This window comes from Aplidium turbinatum, chromosome 18 (genome assembly GCF_918807975.1).
Source record: "Aplidium turbinatum chromosome 18, kaAplTurb1.1, whole genome shotgun sequence".
Lineage (NCBI taxonomy): Eukaryota > Metazoa > Chordata > Ascidiacea > Aplousobranchia > Polyclinidae > Aplidium > Aplidium turbinatum.
In genome coordinates, this window is record NC_137489.1 from 12861696 (window position 1) to 12883372 (window position 21677).

Sequence of the window (21677 nt, forward strand, 5' to 3'; positions counted from 1 at the left end):
GGAATTTAGTGGTTGGTTGGGTTTGAATCTTTATCCTCGGACTAACAAAGCCTTGACAGGTTATTCCTGATAGTTTCACTTGTAGAGGCTCTTGACGCAAGGCCGGTTACTGAAATTGACAAATTTTCGGTTGGTAAAGTCTTGTTGCCGTAGAATTATTCCATCCATCAAGTACCACTAAATGGAGAGCAGTCCTTAGAATGCGTTGCTCAAGCGCACACCCCGAGAGTCGAACCAGCGCCGCTTGATCTTCGTTGAAGTTACGCGCTAACCAACTGAGCTATGGGGACGGAGGATCCAGAGCGGGCACTTGGTTACGCGCCCTTCATAACCGAGAAAGAAGATGCGATTTTTCTTGCTCGCTCAATCTTACTTTAACCCAACCTGGGTTTTACCGCACGTGTGTTTCAAATCAGCAGAAGTTTTAAGAAGTAATTTGTTTATGTGCCTGTCAAAACAAAAATGCATCAGCCTGGACCAGTGGACCTATTTCGATGTAAAAACATGACTTGATCTACTGTAGTGTATAATAAGTCAAACCTCCAGTAGCCTACTAGTTTGAACTGTATGTAATTTAGCTGTAGCCTACCTTCCTCATTAGGCTAAGGTAAGGCCATTCAAAAAATAAATTATTAGGCTCTACGTAATGTCACCATAACTTCAAAGGTGGATAAAAACTTTGAACTCTAACTTATACAGAAATCGAATTCCGATGATTATTATGCCCCAATGCAAAGTGTGCGTAACAAAAAATCGTTTGTAAGCCTGAGCTGCAGAGTGTGTCAAGTTTGTCAAAAACAATTTTGGAGGCAAGTGCCCGCACCAAACAAATTGTTTTTTCTTTGAACCTCAAATTTTAATACAAGATTTTCGATTTTACTTATACCTGCTTAACAATGCCGTTTTGTTATATACAACAGTGAGTTTGTTTTTCTGTTGGTAAATTTTGTCGTGGGACAAGTTTATCTTTGAAAGGAAAATACTTTTTGAGCCCAACTTTTTCATTTTCACAAAAAAAACCTTAAACTTGTCAAAAGCCGAAACAGTCAACTTGCCAAACTACAGAATAGTTTTACTACATTTTTGCAGCAGAATAGCTTTGATAGTTTTCGTGCAAGTTATAATAGTTTTGCTTGTTTCGTTTGGATACAAATGTGACATCTCATAATTTGTGATATTTACTCTTGCTCGTTCTTTTTCTTTAGATGCAGTTCATTATTACTTTTTCTTGATATTCTGCACCCCCAACTTTGTTATCTGTTTCGCAGAAGGGGGCATCCGGCCAGTGCCGGTCTTAGGGCATTTCAGGCCCTGTGCGAAATATGCTTTGCGGGTCCCAATGACAATGATCCAATTCAGTATCGTAACTAGGTATTTTGAAAGAGGGGGTGTGGGTGGTTTGACGGCCGGCGAGCAAAGACACCCAGTGATGGGGGTCTGGGGGGCCTCCCCCAGAAAATTTTGAAAAATTACTTTGAATTTGGGGCATTCTGAGAGCATGTTCAACAAAAATTTGGGTGTGAATGTTACTGTAAAATGGTGCTGTCTGGTGGCATGGCAAAAGGATAAGATCGTGCTTTCTTTGGCATTTTTCGGAAATAAAGCTATGTCTCTATGTTGAGTGTGGATACAACCTATTTCGTCCCCTGAAAAATTCGTATCCCGATTTCGTACCCTGAAATCGGAGTAACAAAATCAAATTTCGATCTATTTCGTCCCCTGAAAAGATCGAGAGAAATTTTGAAATGTTTGCGGGAACTCCGATCAGCGACTTCGGCTCTGTTTTTTTTTCTCGATCTTTTCAGGGTACGAAATGTTCAGGAGACGAAATAGGTTGCACCCGTTGAGTCTCTATGTTTTCTTGTTGGTAATCCCTTTGCTGAATTTTTCCATTGGAAATGACAAAATTACTGCATTTTCTGAGTAAATTGCGGGCCCCTAATTTGCGGGCCCTGTGCGATCGCACGGTTTGTACACCCCAAAGACCGGCACTGATCCGGCATCCGCTACTTTAAAAGGAGGGCGTTCCGCTATAATAAAGTAAAAGAGCGGCGCTACCGCTACTCAGACCAAACGTAACGCGCGTTACCGCTACTTCAATGGGTACTGTTGTCTTAAACTGCCACTGGATAGCTTTATTTAAGTACTTGCGAAGTCAAAATGACCTTGAAACTGAATGATATCACCTTTCAGTACCATATTAGTTTGCACTGCTGTTTCAACAAGTTTTAGGTGAAATTTTATTCTTATGCTCTAGTATATCCATCAAAAATCTCTAAAACGCTTTCTTTTTTTTAAACTTTCAATTGGAATGTAGCTGAAGTACGACTGAAGCAAATGTAGCGTCTTTCGGCTTCCGCTACATTGGAAAAACGTAGCGCGCTACGGCCCACTTCTGAGCGTTGATATTGTAGCGTCTGTGGCTTTTGGTTTGGTTTTGAATCTTTATCCTCGGACTGACAAAGCCTTGATAGGTTATTCCTGGTAGTTTCGCATACCTGTAGAGTGTAGAGGCTCTTGACCAGGGCTCGATTAACCACGAGGCACAGGCCTCAGGCAGAACGCAATATTTCTGTTATTTCACTTTTAATGTAAAATTTCATGCTAGCATACACTGAAATGCCCACCGAGGCATAGTATAATACTATTATTATTATTACTGCTTGCATGGTCTTGGGCACATTTGCTACTTGAAAAGTTACTTGCTTTGTTAGGCTTTAGTTGAGCACTGCTGCTCTGCATCGAAAGCGATTGCCAATAGGAGCCCCTAAACTTAGCTGTGCCTCGGGCCCTCGAGAGCCTTAATCAGGCCCTGCTCTTGACGCAGGGCCGGTTACCGAAATTGGCAGAGTGAAGTTTTCCGATTGTTGAAGTGTTGTTGCCGTGGAATTATTCTATTCACTAGGTGCCGCTGAATGGAGAGCAGTCCTGAAAGCGCGTTGCTCAAGCGAAAACCCCGAGAGTCGAACCAGTGTCGCGTGATCTTGAGCCGGCGTAACCACTGAGCTAACGTTGCTTTTTTTATGTTTCCTTGTGTCTTATTGCCGTTGCGAAAGCTGAAGGCCATTTAGGTCCCTTCGGTTCTGCTATTAGAATTTGTGCGTTCTCTTGCAATCGGCAGTTTGATACACATGTAGGCTACGTAGTTTTACAACTGTTTAGCGTTGTGTAGCTTAATTGAAGCAGATGAAACCACAAAGCAATATCATGGCATTCATCACGCAAAGAAAATCAATAAAAGTTCATTGCTTCCACGTCTTCAATTGCTGAAACAATGTAAAAAAACTGATTTGCTGTCTGAGAGATTTCATGTCTTGTCTGCATGTTATTTTGTTCCCAACGGAGAAAACAATAGGCTTACTAACAAACAGAATCCTTTTTTTTGTAAAGATTCACTGAGCTATAAATACACAGCGAAAAATCATAGTTGATGTGATTTTCTGACATTAAGTTAACGTGAAACAACAACGCATCAATTCTGGTTTTTGGTCGAGTTGTCCTACGTGAAGTGAGCCATATATCTAAATATTGTTGATCATCTGCTTGAGTATAGTGATGTAAATATCGCACCAAGGGAGGGCTCAAGGAGTTGCTGAACCACCATGTTGCGCTACTGTAGCCTATATCAGTCGGAAAAAATGTCACTTACTTCGTTGTACTGAAGTGGTGTGTTCAAAAGTATGAAAATGGAGACATGTCATATTTGAAAATATCTTCGGCATTACAGTATTTTGTTAAGTATATCAACTGTTGCATTACCTGGTGGCGCATCATCGACTCTTCAGCATGGCCTCGCTATGAACAATGATACTACGACATATACGATATGCTATGAACATTAAAACAGCTATTTTCCTAAGCATGCAAAGTAAACTTGAAATTTGATTTAAAACCCTGTATGCAGTGTCCATGACCAGTTGGATATTTGTATGTTTGCAGGCATATACGGTAATTGATTGAAAGTATCATCATCATCATCATCACGTGCCGTCTCCGATCCGAAGGTTGACTGTCATTTTCTTTCACAAGTCACGTTCTTCCGCTACTCTTTTTGTTTCTCCAATGCAGTGATTCTCAAACTGTGTGCCGCGGCACACTAGTGTGCCGCCACAGATTCTCAAGTGTGCCGCGAATCTTTTTGAAATTTTGGAAAAGAACTGTATAAATATTTAAAATAAGCAATTCAGACAAGCATAATGCGACTTAAAAGCGCTTTAACTCTTTCAATAGATGATGAATAAGTATATGTGACGATGAAACCAATTATGGCATTGCCGATACAGCAGGGTAATTGCCACGTCACTATTGGGCTGCTATGTTAGCTATTGCTATTGCTAACATTACTTCCCACCATTTGGAAGCAATGAATCAAGCAATCTTTCTGCAGAAGAAGAACAGCTCATTGATTTACGAAACGACTCATTTTTTCAAACGCTGTTGCCACAAAAAACTTGGATGCGTTTTGGCTGTCTGCTTCGAAATTCTATTTCATGATCCGTGCAAAAGCAATCAAAATTATATTATCATTTGCCTCTTCATGGCTATGTGAACATGGCTTTCCTGTTTTGACTGAAATTAAAAGCTGTAAACGAGAGAGACTGCTTGGAATTGACGATGAAATTCGGGTATATGTTTGTCAACCATGCAACCTCGTTTCAGTCGAAGCTTATATTGGTATAAAGAAGCATTGACACGCATTGACATTGACATCCATCGCATTGACACGTGAAAATAATTTTTTTTAAAGCAACTTTTCTTCTTTTGTAAGTGTGCCGCGTGCGTTTTATCTTTTTTCTAATGTGCCACAAGCTAAAAAAGTTTGAGAACCACTGCTCCAATGCTTGACAAATCAGCCCACTGTATAATAGGGTGGGTCGATTTCTCCATTTATCATATAAATTTGAACACAGGTGCCACTTTACCTTCTAAACATTTCCTCAAAGTTTAAAATCGTTTTGTGCACAGCAACCCATTACCCCAATGACCTGCTGTTTCTATAACAGGGTTGCCAGATTGGGCGAAAAGTTGAGGAAATTTTGTCATTTTATCTCATTTTTTTGCCCAATCCGGCAATCCTGCGCAGTGAGCGAACTTACAATAGTTGTGCGGTTTAGAACACCACAAAAAAGCTTTGTGAAATTGATTCTTTATCTTATTTATCCGATAATGATCCGAGTTTCATGGAGAGTGTCTCAACAAGTAGTGCCTACAATACCATCCCAATTCCATGTGTTGCAAGGGAAGCCCATCAAAAGATGGTTTCTGACAAAACATTTGCTGCTACCGCCACTGCTACTTTGCAGGATGCGTTAGGAAAAGACTTCTCCACAGACATCATTATTGACCCACGGAAAGTGAGACATAGCCGAGTCAAGGGGCGTACTTGATTGAAACCAACCCAACATATCGTCAATAATTTGATATCGCTCTATTTGTTTGTTTGTTTTGTTTGTTTGTTTATCTTTATCCTGCATTGCGGGAAAGCGGACTTGAGCGCTATGCATCGGTGTACGCCTTCCGACATACACCTGACCCACGCTGCAGCCGACGGCAATGTCAGTTTCCGGTTGTCTACTCTACTTATGACTTAAATTTCGTACTACCCATTACTCGAAATCGATCACTAGGTAGAGGCAATTATCGTTAAGTTTCTTGCCCAGAGAAACAACAGCAAGTGCGGGTGGCTGGAGTCGAACATGCAGGCTCTCGACTGCGAGCCCAACGCGCTAACCACTCGGCCACGGCTGCCGACATTTTCGATGGGAGAAATATTTCGATGGGAGAAAGGATGAATCATATGTCTTTGATGACTACCACCACAGGAGAAAAATAAAAGAATACCATTACGTTTTACTGACACAACCTGGTGACATCTACATCTCTCATGTCACAACACCAAGTGGTCGTTCAGTTGACATTTTAAAATGTATGATCGACGAGAATGTGAACATGGATGTAATTCGAATAACATGTTGTGACGGGACAGCAGTGAACACTGGAAATCGTAATGGAGTAATTGGTAGAATAGAAGATCATATCCATTATCCAGTATGAAGGTCAGTGGAATATATGTTGGCCTATGCTGCCCATCAATGAGTTACCATTGCGGCATCTATTTGGATTATTTGGAAAGACATCTGGTCCAGAAACATTCATTGGTAAAATTGGCGATATTCTGTGGTCAAACCTTATAGCCTTGGAGATCGCATTATTTGATAAAATTGAAACTCCCCATTTGCCAAAATTGGACAATTTAAAGATCTAAGCACAGACCAGATGTACCTTTTGGAAATCTGCCATGCAATCAGTTCTGGGGAATGCTCTGAAACACTCTTACACAAAGATCTTGGGAAATATAGCCTAATCATTCACAGCAGCAAATCGAATGTGCCGCATTATGTTGTTAGGCGAATTCTGAAAGCACGAAAGCTTTCATCTACAATAGCCTACTTTGAAGATTCCATCGTCCTGCTGATCAACTTAATCTTAATGCAATAGATTATATTGATATGATCGACTGGACACAGATTGACGTAACTGAACTACCATTATTATCATCTAACTTAAGAACTAAGAGTGAGGATGAACTTTGAGATGCAATAAAGTCAGTCCCAGTAAAGTCGTCATACACACCACAGACTCATGCCGTTGAAAGAAAGATTTGTGTGGTCGCTGAGGACAGCCTCAAAACTGTCGGAAAGGAGAAAAGGAACCCTATGATTTATTCTATCTTAAATACAAGGAAGCAGCGGCGTATATTTGAATCAAAGAAAGACTGTGTTGTTTAGTTTAACATCCAGGTGTGGCTTTAACTCATTACATTTCAATTGTGTTTCATTTTCACTGTAGAATAGCTATTGAATATAATTTACCGTGAAGTACAAAATTGTATTTTTCCATACCACCTGGGGTAAGTGGTTAGCAGCACACCATCACATTGAAATTTTAACACTTTATTTAGTATGGCAAGCCTCACCTAAATACCGATTTATGCGACAATCCGACAATTTTATGTGAAAATCGACCCACCCTACAACGTCATCTCCCCATGTTCGTCTCCTTCTTCCCCTGCACCTCTTTCCTTCCACCATACCTTCAATGACCAATTGATGTAGCTGTCCTGCCGATCCTCTCAAAATATGTCCCGCAAATTTCATTTTTTGTTTTGCTAAGTCGTTTGCCCATCTATCTTGCTGTAACGTCCGCTTTGTCTATTTGATTGCTACGTTACAGTGACGTATTTTGTTTGTCGTTGACCTTCGCTCTATTGAACTGCCTGGTCAGTTTCTTCTGTCTAGATTGCTTCCAACAACACGACACATGAATTTGAATTGGTTTTCACGTGTTCTTTTAATGTGCGTTTTTAGACAATCTTTTAAACACAGGTAACTTTGAGATTTCTTAATTTGCGACCGTCCAGAGAAAAGCAATTTTGTAGAATGAAACAAATCGATTTACAGTACAATTTACGAATTCCCTTTCTCAAGGATTGACAATTATTGAAAAACGAATAGGTCATAATGGTTGTATAATTCAATGAAAACTGACGTTGTATCGTCGACTAATAAGTTACTGATTTAACGAAAACAGACCACAGGTGCCAAACGCATATGCGAAAGAGGCCAAACAATATAAAAGAGAAACAAAAACAGGTGGCTTTTTTAGTACAGTGGTCGGCAAAAGAGAAAAAATCCAAATATTAACAAACGAGTCACAAATGAACGCAGAGGGCTTAACTTAAGAAAATTGGCAGTAACATTCCCTCCCCTTTAAGGCCTCGTACATTTGTTCAAATACACAGGTATAAACAACATGAGAAAACAAAATCAGCACAAATTTACATTGGTTTTGCAGGAACGATCAAGCATAACTTTTGAATTGGTCTGACAATCAAGGACTGTTTAGTTTGAACGCTAACGCTACGGACAATGCCATTTTTGTCGGGAAACGTTTGAATTACGCGACCCATGAGCCAATTGTTTCGGGGTGTGTTATCTGCGATTAAAACTATGTCCCCCACAGTCAGATTAGGAGATTTTTTGGTCCACTTTTGTTTTTGCTGGAGCAAAGGTAAGTACTCTTTTACCCACCGTGTCCAAAAGACGTCGGCCATGTATTGGATTTGTCTCCAGCGTTTTCGAGAGTAAAGCTCTTTTTTGTTTGTGAATGAGCCTGGAGGAAGGTTTATTTGCTGTTTTAGAAGAAGCAAAATGGTTCGGTGTGAGAGCCTCCATGTCATTAGGATCGTCTGACGATTTTGTAAGTGGACGACTGTTAATAATGTTTTCTACTTCACACATGAAGGTAGTCAGCGTTTCATCTGTTAAAGTTTGGCCTTTACAGATAACTGATAAGATTTTCCTAATGGATCTGATTTGTCTTTCCCACACACCACCATGATGGGATGCACTTGGAGAGTTAAAGATCCATTTGATGCTTTTCTGTGTTAAAGCATCTTCGATCTGACTGTTGTTCCATGATTTGATGGCTTCTCTCATTTCTCGTTCACCACCAACAAAGTTTGAACCATTGTCAGATCTAATTTCTTCTACTTGCCCTCTTCTTGCGATGAATCGTCGTAGAGCGAGTATAAAAGATGAAGTGTCAAGAGAGTTTGCGATTTCAATGTGTACGGCTCTTATTACAAGGCAAGTAAAAATGACACCGTATCTTTTATGTTCTGTTCTACCCTTTTTAATAATAAATGGGCCAAAATAGTCTACACCAACATAGGTGAATGGAGGTTTGTCTGGTGTCAATCTGTTTTTAGGAAGATCAGCCATTTTTTGTGTGCTGAGTTTTCCGCTTCTTTTGCGGCAATCAACACATTTGGATAAAACCTTGCGGACTGCTGAATTGGCTTTTATAATCCATAGATTTTTGCGCAGGGCAGACAGGACGTGTTCCCTGCCACTGTGACCAAATGTGTCGTGCATTTCTTGAATGATGAGAGGAACTATTTGGGAGCGATTTGGAAGGATAATTTGATGTTTTGCATCGTGTTTGAGAGGTGCAGCTTTGATGCGGCCACCAATTCTTAGTAAATTGTTTTCTAAGAAAGGGTCGAATTTTATTAAGCTACTGCAGTTGTTTAATGGCTTTTGTGCTTTCAGTTGGCTGATTTCGTTGGCAAAGTGTTTTGACTGAACAAAGGTAAAAATAAAGTCTTGTGCCTTTGTGAGCTCATCTGGAGACAAGCAAAGATTGTGTGCTGGGGCATTTTGTTTATTTGCAAGGTTAGTGAGTCTTAAAGTCAGAAATTTATGCTTACAACGGAAAAGCCAAGCAACGATTCTTTTCAGCTTGTACCAAGAAGAATACTTACCCAAAAGATCTTCCAGAAAGTGGGATTCGCTTTGGGTTGCAAAACACGTTTGCTTTGGTTGTTTAATTTCTGGGTCATTGTCCACGACTTCGAGAAATTTTGGTTGCTTAGGCCATTGAGATTGTGGTTTCCATAGAAATTCAGGGCCGTTTTTCCATTGATTGCATTGAAGAAAGTTTGGAATTGAGAGACCCCTTGAAGCATGATCAGCAGGATTACATTTAGTGGGAACGTATCTCCATTGGGAAATTGTTGAAGCATCTTTAATCTGTTGAACTCGATTTGAGACGAAGGTATGAAACGCTTTGTTTGAGTTGTTGAGATAGCGCAAGACAGTTGTGCTGTCGGTCCAAAAAATTGACTCTTTATTAAGATAAGGTACCTTTAACTCTCTTTGTAGTATTTTTTCAGAGCTAATTGAGATTGTAGCAGCTGATAACTCCAATCGAGGAATCGTCATTGCCTTCATTGGTGCAAGTCGAGTTTGGTAGTGCGAGTCTTCCAAAAGTTTGATACTAGAGTTAACAGATTTCATGAATTGAGCTTGTTGAACAGATAATTCGGGTTTACAGTTAACAATTGAGTCAACAGCGTCAAAGCACATGTCGCACATTGGATGGGTAGAAGTTTTGGTAAAGAAATTTTTAGTTTTACTTTGATCCTGTTTGCTGTTAGGACAATTCACTAGCCAGCCAACGGCCGTTTTGATGGCATAATAGCCACCTTTTGCTTGTATTACTTCTTGTGGTTGGAGAACGTACGGATTGTCATTGCCGATAAGAAGTCCTACCTCTGCGTCAACATCGGGAATCGAGATGTTTGCAAATTCTGGAAAGTGTTTAGTGTCTTCTAGGGTAGGAATATCTGTATTTGAAACAGGAATTTGAAAAGTGGAGTAAAGAGAGCTTAGAGAAATGTATTTGTTTTCGTCAAAATCTGACATTTCGACATTTGTGACCACCTTTACCTTGTTACGTTTGCCAGTGTTGTTTAGCGTGATGGTACAAATATTAGTTTCTTGACAGTCGGCAATTTGCAACTTTTCTATCAAATCATTTGTTATGAAAGATGTTGTACTTCCACTGTCCAAAAACGCTTGTGTAGTGATAGTTTGATTACTTCCTTGCAGGCGAACCTTTACTGGGATTATGGGAAGCAGACTGCGAGAATTTGTTCGTGTGTTGACAAACCCATTGCGTATTGCTTGTGTAGGTTGATTGATATTAATTTTTTGAGTTGTGTCTTTAGGTGTGATATTTGTGGTGATTTGTGTTGCATCTGGGGGATGCAAGAGAGTAGTGTGGCGTTCAGTGCATCCTAGTTTTATGCAAGGGTCCTTCCTTTTACATTGATATGCCCAGTGACCAGCATTTAAACAGCACTTGCAGAGTTTGTTGTCGATTACAAATTTAAGCCTTTGGTCAATATTCATCATTCGAAATTGTTTGCATTGATTGAGAAAATGTTTATCTCTGCACAGATGGCATGTCCTTTCATGGTTCGACGATTTTATTAGCGTTGCAAAGGTTACGCTGCTCCTACGTTTGGAGTTGGAATCATCGAATTGTTTTTTAGTAGATTTTAGAATATCGCATGCCAAATTGGTCGTTTCTCTCGTTTTGCGCGAGACGTACCGTGAGAGATCTGAAAGGCTTATTTCTTGATTTCTTTCATGCAAAATTACGTCAACTTCGCGTAACCAGCTAGAATACCAGCCACTTGGCAAGCGTCTTATTATTTTTGTTATGGTATCCATGTTGTCCATTTTCTGTAAGTAATTCATGCCAGACAAAGTACATATGCAGGAAGTTAGTTCCGAAGAGAACTTGATTAGAGAATCCTTGTTAGAATTTTGAAGAGATGGGCCGTTTATGACGGAATCAACACATGCGCGAGCTATTTGAAATTTTTGACCGAAGGTTTGTTGTAGCAAAGCTCTTGCTTTTGTGTAACCTTCGTGGGGAAGCATGTATTGACACCCTTTTACCAAAGTGTGCGCAGAGCCTTTGGTGTATTGCAACAGATAAAAAAGTTTACGTTTAGGCTCTGTGAAATTACAATCAATTAACGTATCAAATGCGTCTATAAAACCACAGTATTCAGCAGAATTTCCATCAAAGATTGGGGGTTCTACAGACAACAGTGGGGACGGGTTGATAGTAATATTTGGAATTTGTTTCGAGTTTACTGATTGATTATTGTTTATTTGATTTAGTACAGGGGTCTGGGCATACGACGTACTCGGCTCATGTCTCACAAACGATTTATTTGTTACTGTTTGTGAAGGATTAATTTTGTTTGAAACGACAATAGATTCGTGAATGTTAGACCTGGCTTCTACGCCACTCAACGTTAATTGGGATAACATAGGATACACAGAATTATTGTTTACATTAGTTGCTAAATTCGATTGAAATTGTCCGTTTATATCAACATTGTCTTTAGACATTTTATAGCGCTCACCAGCATCTTCTTCCGATTCTTCCGAAAGTTGGGCAATTGTCTCTTGGAGCTCTGCCTTTAGTTTAGCTTCCTGGACTTGTTGCAGGAATTTTCTTTCTTGTTCTTCACGTAGCTGACTTTGTTTTAGGACCATTGTTTCAAATTCTGCCCTTGCTTTCGCTTGCTCTTGTTCCAACTCGCAGATCCTTTTTTGTGATTCCAATCGAGCTAATATTACCGCCTTCTTAATTTTAGCGCTCATTGTAGAGGAGCGGCTTTTGCTGGAAACTTTGCTGGTGCTGTCGCTTGGGTGCAGACTGCCATTTTCTGCTTGGTAGAGCATTTTTGATTGTGATCTTGTTGTCACCTTTGATGTTTGGGGTTCTGGATTTGTTGATTCTTCGGCATTTGATTTATCTGCCACGTCTGTCGCCTTTACAGAATTTGTTGCCATTTTCTTGGCATTCAACTTCGCTCACTGTCAACAACGACGACTTTCTTGATTGAAATGTCTAAAAACTGAATGTAACGTCCGCTTTGTCTATTTGATTGCTACGTTACAGTGACGTATTTTGTTTGTCGTTGACCTTCGCTCTATTGAACTGCCTGGTCAGTTTCTTCTGTCTAGATTGCTTCCAACAACACGACACATGAATTTGAATTGGTTTTCACGTGTTCTTTTAATGTGCGTTTTTAGACAATCTTTTAAACACAGGTAACTTTGAGATTTCTTAATTTGCGACCGTCCAGAGAAAAGCAATTTTGTAGAATGAAACAAATCGATTTACAGTACAATTTACGAATTCCCTTTCTCAAGGATTGACAATTATTGAAAAACGAATAGGTCATAATGGTTGTATAATTCAATGAAAACTGACGTTGTATCGTCGACTAATAAGTTACTGATTTAACGAAAACAGACCACAGGTGCCAAACGCATATGCGAAAGAGGCCAAACAATATAAAAGAGAAACAAAAACAGGTGGCTTTTTTAGTACAGTGGTCGGCAAAAGAGAAAAAATCCAAATATTAACAAACGAGTCACAAATGAACGCAGAGGGCTTAACTTAAGAAAATTGGCAGTAACACTTGCATTCCAATTCTTTTCCTAATTGCTTCGTTTGTAATGTGTTTTTTATATGATATTTTTAATATTCTTCTGTAGCACCAGAGTTGAAAAGCATTAATTTTTTTTGTGAATTTCTTTGCTGTAGGTCAAACTTTCACTTCCATATGACATGACTGGTTTGATGTAATTGTAAATTTATTTCTCCTCTTAAAAATTCCTTGCATTTCCAAAATGACGCTTTTGCTTGACCGATTCTTCTTTTTACATCATTGGTGCATCTTCCATCTTGTGTACTGAGGGACCCTAGGTGTGTGTACGTGGTGACCTGATCCAATTGTTATCCTTCCAGCTTAATTTTTATTTTATTATTTCCATTGCTTTTTTCGATCAGCATTGTGTTTGTTTTCTTCATATTGAGTTTCATTCCGTATTTTTTACTGATTTCATTGATTTTGTCCATGCTTTCTTGTAGTTATTCTTCTGTGTCGGCGAGAATGACAGTGTCATCTGCGTATCGTATGTTTACAGGCATATACGGTAATATTGATTGAAAGTGTCATGAAGACTAAAAACTGTAAAACAGCCATTCAAGGTTTCAGATTGTTTCAACTGACGTCATTTGGCTCAGCGTTGGTTTCAGCTGAGTCAGTTCCAACAAATGTTGCTATTAAAATGTATTTGAAGTTGTATGAAAAAAAATAACGGAGTCTGATCGATGGACAATTTCAACCATAATAACAACAAAAATTATCCTCCCCGGGATAAGTTAAGTCCGCTGTGGGACTAATGACTAATATCAGCTGTTTAGAAGCATATCAAATCATTTGATGTGGAAAATTATGATTTCAACAATTCCTCACAAAATTTTGGGGGAGAGGCCCGCTCCCGCATAAATCCGCACCTAAGCCTACAGTATAAGTTCATAATGCTGTTAGACAGTTTCGCATACTTGTAGAGGCCTTGAACCGCTGCCGCAGGGTTGTTACCGAGATTGACAGAGTGAGGTTTCCTCTTGTTGTCTGTGAGCTATTTCACCCACCCGGTACTGCTGAGTGGATAGCAGCCCTGAAATGCGTTGCTCAATCGTGCAGCCCTGCGAGCATTGTGATAATTGCTTGCTCCCAACATTACAAATGTCGGTTCAATTGCAACCGTTATTCGAGTTTAGCGTTTGATGCAACCTGATCATCTTTCTGTGATGCTTTATTGAAACTATGAGAAAATGCGGTCGCACTTTTCGTTTGACATCATCATGTGCCTTCACTTTCAGTTTTGACAAAGCGTCATATGACGTTGTCAATCTAAACATCAGAATATGACCTTTCCGACAAGTTCCTGGCAAGGCTATAGCGAAATCCGACAAGTTCCTGGCAAGGCTATAGCGAGGCCAAAATATCATTTCGCTCATGAGAAGAACAAGTTGCGCAGATGGTCTTTAGCCTAAGCTCACAAAACACCGCACTTTTTACAGAAAAGACATTTGTCGTTATCGTTTTGCAGCACGATCTTATTGCACTAAACTTGTTTTACCATAGTTTTGTAGGAAGGCTACAAAACGCCTCAAAATTTCAAGTAGGCCTCAAAATTTAAGGTAGTACTGTGAAATAGAATATGTGGGTACCGCTAACAAAAGTTTTGTAACCAGCATAATATAAAAAAATGTTGCTTTCTATTCACAGCGTTTGTAGTTTTGCATTTGTTTTCTTAATATTGTCAATCATCTTGGCTGTTTTCTACAGGCAAAGTAGGGTGGTCGTAATGTGAGACTTGTATATTGATCTGTGTTCCATAGACTTTGTTTCCATCTTCATACTCAGCCATGTCGATCATAGGATCTTCATCGTCGTCGTGAACATGCACAAAGGTGTGGTGGCCTCTCCTCGATTTCATCTGTAGCAAAATTGCATTTTGGTGTTTTGCGGTTACTAAAGTTTTTTCGATTCGTTGTGCACAATGTTTTCACCAGCGCAGCGGTCAGACAAAAGATTGCCACTCCGACTACTTGGTTTATAATTGACCAAATCTACAAGTATGCTATGCGAAACTGCCAGGATTATGCTCTGCTGCAAAAAGCTTTCCCAGTCCGAGGATGAAGATTCAATCAATCAACTCTGACTCCGGACACGTCAGAATCCTTCCGCTTCCACAGCCCTGGTTTTTACGCTGTGAACAAGACTCACAGCCAGAGCCAGCCGATTTCTCATTGTTACTTTACAAGTTTACATTTGCCAGCAACTCAATGTAAAAAATCCTTTTTTGCAACAACAAAGCTATTCAAATCTAGTCGGCCAAAAGGCTGCTAACTCTTCGTTTGCTTAGAATAATGCTCTATAAAATGGTAATGTGTAAAAAACATTTGTTAGGCTAATGGTGAAGTGTAGACTTTAGTTAATTAAACGTTGCCAACTTTGAGCGTTACCTAAACTGAAAGTAGGCCCAAGTCTTGGATGAAATAAATCTGCATTTCATTAAAACATTCATGGCCACCTATGCGTTACAATACTCCTATAAGCTTCAGTTTACGAAATTTCTGTCAACACGATGTAGTTTTATATTATAATTTCAGTAGCCTAGTTTTTGGCAGTAGGTTAGCCTAATCTACACACCTTGTACCAATGTACCATGTGCAGGAAGCGAAGAAAGCAAGAACAGCTACTGCGACAACGGAACAGATGACGATGGCAAATATCTCGGTGGGAGTCAGGTAACCTGGCGTTAAGTTTCCAGGATTCTGTAACAAAAAACGTGCTTTGTGGTGTTCAAGTTGACAGGCTAGTTTTAACATGCGTTTACTTGATACCTCTTCACAACCAATAAATACGTTTACAACGTTGGAGATTATTTCAAATCTTCATTTGATGCACATCAGGTAAGGAAAGCTTCTCGGTTTGAGTGAAATAATAATAAAAAGATTGAACCAGACGTAAAGGTTTTATTTAAGTTTACTTTAAATTTTGGTCCTGTTGAGAACCTTTGCCTTAGAGATATCTCTAAGGACAAGATTGATGCGATCAAGCGAATATTTTACGACGATGATGCCGTTATCAGCAGGTAGGCTGCTTACACTGGGAGTTGACCAAATTAACATATAAACTAGAGGCTATATTAAATTTTAATTTGCAACTGCTCAAGGTAGTCGAATTCAAGCATAGTTCATATAAACGTAGCGATACGTTTTCTTTACCGGTGGAAATCTGAAAATCTGATTTGTTGACTATAAAAGCAAATCTAAGTAGCCCTACACAAAATTGTATTAGTGATGACAGCTTAATATATTACAAGGTAGCCTACAATTTAATTTGGGAGAAATTGGCCACCAGGCTTCCCGTAGCTACATTCTTCATGTAAAGTAGGCTAATGATCGAAAGGTCGGTCACAAATTCAAGTTACAGATTTGTAAAATAAAACCGGTTCATCTCGCACTAACGCAATGCAGAAATTTCAACGTCGAGCGATTTAGATTGCTAGAGGCTATGTTGCTAGTAGCTACACCAGTTGCATAAATTTCAGCTATTTGGAAAATTTTGCAATAAAAATATGCCCTTTTTGTAGAATTTTGACTCACTTGCTACGAAAGAGTTTCCAGTGCTCTTAGCCTACTTGATGTAGAGGCAGAGCCCAGTGAATTCATCATTCATTCATTTTCAAAATGGACGTTTGTTTATCAGTTTATCTCTCTTAAAGAAGTAGTTCATGAATAAGTAAGCAGAGAGAGCAGTAAGCCTAGCCAAGCAGCAAGGTGTAAGATAATTCATATATTGTAGGACCGTACTGCAGTATATTACGGAGGTTCAAGTTGTTGCACTAGGCCAGGGATGGCGAACCACTGATCCGCGGGTCACGAAGTGACCCATCACAGATTTTCAGTGACCCACTTGTCTTTTTTAAAATAATGAAATTTAAACAAGTATTTCAGCAAGAATAAATGTTTCACTAAATATTTGCAATAAGACCCCACCCTATTTTAATCTAGTACCGTACCGAATTGCCATATAGCAGTCTGACACAACTTAAGTTGTGGTAATGTTTTACAGCGATTTGTTGAATTGTTGGAAGAAGTATAATACAACTTTTTTTAGCTGAAAAAAAAATCAAAAATATCCAGAGTTAAGTGAAAGTACGTGGTTAAATGATTTACATTTTTTCGCTGATTTCACAATGCATTACAACAAGTTTAAATACTAAATTGCAAGGCTGTGGAAATATTGTATTATCCCTGTTTGAGCAGTTGAGCACATTAAAGCATTTGAGAAGAAACTCGCTATTTTTTCTGTAGACATTGAACAAGGTCAGCTGAAATATTTTCCTCAGTTGTTGAAGCACTTTACCAGCACCAATTTAACTTATGAACAAAAGAAAACTGCACTCAACAAGTATGTTTTACTGACGAAAGAGGCCAAAAATGTAATGTCAGAAAGGTTTACCCAGTTCCGAAAGCTAGATACTACATTACAGTTCATTCTTTTCCTGCATGCAATTCAATTTGAAAATCTTGAATTATCACACTTCGAATGGCTTCGTCTTTACAACTTGGAAATGGAAATGATAGACTTTCGAGAAAGTGCAGTTTGGAAAACAAAATTTGTAGACTTAAATCATCTCCTACAAAAAATTGAAATGAAAACGGATATGGATGGTTGTGACTTTCCTGCTGTTGAAAACCATGCTGAAAATCGTCAGACTAATAAAATAATGGCGTAACTCATTTTTTCTTGTTTTGAGATAATCGAAAAAAACTGTCTACACGGTTGTTTTTATCATATTTATTGTACAGTTAAACGAAAATAGCATGTCGACACAAGTACAATGAGCATGTATATTTTGATTTGTTTCATTTTGCATCCCATAGTGTGCTGGGATGACTTAGGCCATTTTCCGAGTGCACAGACATGACTTAGGCCATTTGATATTTTGAGTTTATCAATATGAGTTTTTTAATGGTGACATAATAACAGTAATTAATATGACTAGAATTATCAGAAAAATCCTTAATAGCAACTCAAATCTAACGATAGGAGTTATATTTCATGCAAGACTGCATATTTCGCCTAAAAACAGTTCAGAGTTGGCAAGACAAGCTGAATAAATTATCAGTGATGAGCCAAATTATCAAAAAAGGAGTGGCACCCTGATGGCATAACATGTTTCATAGATTGGAGGTCATTGCATTTCCTTTATTTGATTGGAAGATGGCTTAAAAAAATAGGAATCCATGTACAGTAGTGTCGCCTAAGTTTGTTTGTGACCGCTGTGGCAGATCCTCCCATTGTGCAGCCTCACATAATGGGACCTTGTACAGTACCTTTCCACTGTTGTCATGATTCAGGCCTCAAAGACCATGAACCGTGGGATCTCCAGCTTTCTTTCCAGGCCTGATACTCAACAAGCATCATCCATCGATTTTCATAAAATTACTGTGTTGCATCCTCTGTGCATTGTTGGGATGCGGTCCTAGCATTCCGGATGATAATTTTCGTATTCTCTCGTCGTAAATGTTGTTTACCAATTTTTGCTCGATAGTACTGTGCATGCTATCGCACTCCATTTGCGTGTGAACAGCCACGAGGTACTTCTTAGTAATAGTGATGCCATGCTTCCATGCAAGGGCACAGTAAGCACTAGAGACACTGGAGTTTCTATTTTGACATCCACACCTATCACTCCAAATAATTATCTCCTCCAGACCGGGGCTTCCAGAAATTACCTGTTCGAAATGATTAAACTGCAAGAAAGCGAATACTTCACTGCGTAAATCACCTTCTGTTTCATTCCAAATAGAGCAACAAGCATCTTTTGATACAACATTAAATAGTGTAAAATTGTGTACCTGTAGCTTGGTTTTATAGTACATACTGCTTGTCTTAGTTTTGGGACACAGAAGTACAGCCTGTGAATCCATTGTCCATACGGATTTTACTGTTCTAGCGGACTCTTTGCATTTCGTCTTCTCATCTCAAGCTTCATTCTTCAACTTGACATGGTCATTGGTCATCGTATCGTTTCTTGGTAATATTACTGTGTTTGAATGAAACACACACGTCGCACTGATCCTTACGTGGTATGAACAGGGCACCCGGCAGCCCGTTGCAACCAGTTCCCCTGAAGCTGCACCTTTCAATCTTATTGGACCGCAGTGGACATGGAGCTGACCAAGAGTGTGTGCGTAGCCCTCGCATAGTTATGGCCACCTTAAACAACCACACAAGCGAATGGCCTTTGTCTCAATTTGGACCTGGACCAAACAAAGCCCAATGGCGATGATATCACTGGTAACGGGGCAGGCTTGGTAAAGTTGGAAGCCTCCAGCCCGGTTTCACACAGTTGAGGCGGATCTATGATGATCGTCTCCCAGTGCCTTTTGCCCAGATCTTTTCCATCATAGATTGGGCCTCCCAACCCACATGCAACATTACCATCCAAAGCCAAATTCAATTTGAAGACAAACCAATGCTCGGACACGAGCTGAAGCCGACGATGAAGATGGAGATGTTCTCATTATTAAATACACTAAAATAGGCTGTGCTCAATGACCGTATTCCTGATGATATCCCTGACGTATTCAGCAAGCACTTTGTATTTCCGATGAAGTTGGATTATGGTAATTCCAGGGTACAAGAATTTTTTTCTTTCTGTATGTTGTGACCTTTCTACAGTAATGGGAATCTACAATAGGCAAGTCATTGAGAAATTTCGCCAAAAAGTGATTTTCTTTTTTTCCCATTTTAGCACATTTACCTACACATAAAAGTCAATTCAAACGTGTTAAAATCTATGTTTACCTATGTTCTCCTTCTCCCATCAGTGAAACTCAAGAATGGTGGCAAAGAACCAGCAACGAGCTTATAAAGTTACTAAGTGTGATATTAAGCTGAGAATTAATTAAGTATCCAACAGTAGCTTTCTACAAAACCTGCCATGGGTGCAAGAGGACTCCGAGATACGTGCATTGAGAAGATCTGACCTGTATCACAGTGTGAGGTGATAAGTGGCACTACCAGAGTGCTAGGAATACGAACCTTCTCAAAGAAACACAAAGAAAACAGATTGATTTAAGTAGGGTAGTTACTTGGAAATGGCCAAGATTACGATACATAGAATAAAAGAAAACATAATTATTTTGTGCTAAATTAATCGTCTGGACTTGTGATGAAGTGGAAGCTCTATTTCTGTACAATTTAGATCGTCGTCTTCTGACCATCTGCTCTGTAGGAAGAAAGCTTTATTTCCAGCAAACGATTAAAGGGATTTGTAAAATGGCCTAAGTCATGCGTTTGAGTTAGGCCATTTGACATTTTTACGAAAATACCGCTTTCTCGTTAACGTAGGTCTTAGAAAATTATGTGGCAGATGCGCTACATTTTATGGACCTACAAAACACTAATATCTCAATTTCGTCAAAAAGTGAGTTACGCCATTATTTTATTAGTCTGACGAAATATAATTCTTACAGAGTGGAACTCCCTGCCAAATTCGTTTGAAACTATGAAAAGATTTGCGGAGCTCTGTTAACGTTGTTTGGTTCTTCATATTCGTGCGAATGTTTATTTTGCACATGAATTTTATACAATCAAGCACACGGAATCGTCTCAGCTCAGGTATGAGTGCTGCATGCTTGAAGCTAAAAACTACGGATTACCAACCAAGGATAATAAGACTTGCAGAGAAAATGCAGCAGCAAGTTTCGCATTAACATGTAGTTTCGCATTAACATGTAATTAAATGTATGACCCACTTTTGCTGTTTCAAGGATTAAGGTCTCTTTTGTGACCCATGCACTAAAAAAGGTTCGCCATCCCTGCACTAGGCCTATACAGTATTAGTGGTTGAGACTAAAATTTAGAGCTATCAAAAATGGTGTGTTCTTTAACAACGTCTCAGTGTGGTCTGGGTAAACTTAACAACCTGGAGTGGTAAAAAGAAGGACCTTCAGCCCCAGAGGCTCTAACAATGAAAGGCGTTATTTTATGTTTATAACATCTTGTAAAAGTCATTAAAGATGAGCCTAGAAAAGGTATGATGGCATCAGGGCAGGATTTAGCTGATTGGGGGCCCGGGGCACTTTTCAATCGGGGGGCCTTTGCGCAAAAAAATTTTCGACTACACAGCATTTTGCAGAAACTTCAAAGGCTGAAAGAAAAAATAATAATAACACAAAATCACATTTTTTCCACGTAGAGGAGCTCTTCAAAAGTCGGGGCGCCCGAGGCACCTGCACCTTCTGCCCCCCTTAAATCCGGGCCTGGATGGCTTAACTCCAAAGCTACGGTACCTAGCCTACGTCATTCAGGTATTATTCAGCGCATATGTTTTCATATTGCTTGAGGTTGCACATTTATAAAGCTCACGATGCAATGCATGCTGGCTTATATTGTGCTGGTCGCAAATCAGTGACATAGATAACGTTTAGGCGTACACGACGCAGGAGCAATAACACTTTTCGGATCTTCTTGATGACGGATTGTTATCAATCCTTGTCTGACTTGGGACATGGGAAAACTGAGACACTCCAATTATTTTCTATGTTTCATGGCCGATCAGATGAAAGGTGACGTCATACTAGTTGATTCACATACCAACGTAAGATAATACGAAGTTGCAGTCAAACAGTCACACGTGATAAAGCTAAAAGGGAAAGTTAGTTCTACGGCCTTTCAAGTTTATTTTAAAAACTTGCCGTATCTAGTTTTGTATGAGAAAAATGTTCTGACCAGAACAATTTAGGCTAATTAATGATAAAAGTTAATGAAATTGTTAGGCTATAGGCTACTCTAGCCGCTAGAGGTTGCCAAAGCCTTGATAGGTTATTTCTGGTAGTTTCGCATACTTGTAGAGGCTCTTGGC

At 39.4% G+C, this 21677-nt stretch overlaps 1 protein-coding gene across 1 annotated transcript; it reads right to left on the reverse strand.

The window, feature by feature from the left end:
* Positions 1-8027: 8027 nt before the first annotated feature.
* On the reverse strand, positions 8028-12221 carry LOC145787187 (uncharacterized). Its single transcript, XM_082598910.1, has one exon. The coding sequence runs from the start codon at positions 12219-12221 to the stop codon at positions 8028-8030; it is 4194 nt and encodes a 1397-aa protein (XP_082455036.1).
* Between the last annotated feature and the right edge of the window lie 9456 nt (positions 12222-21677).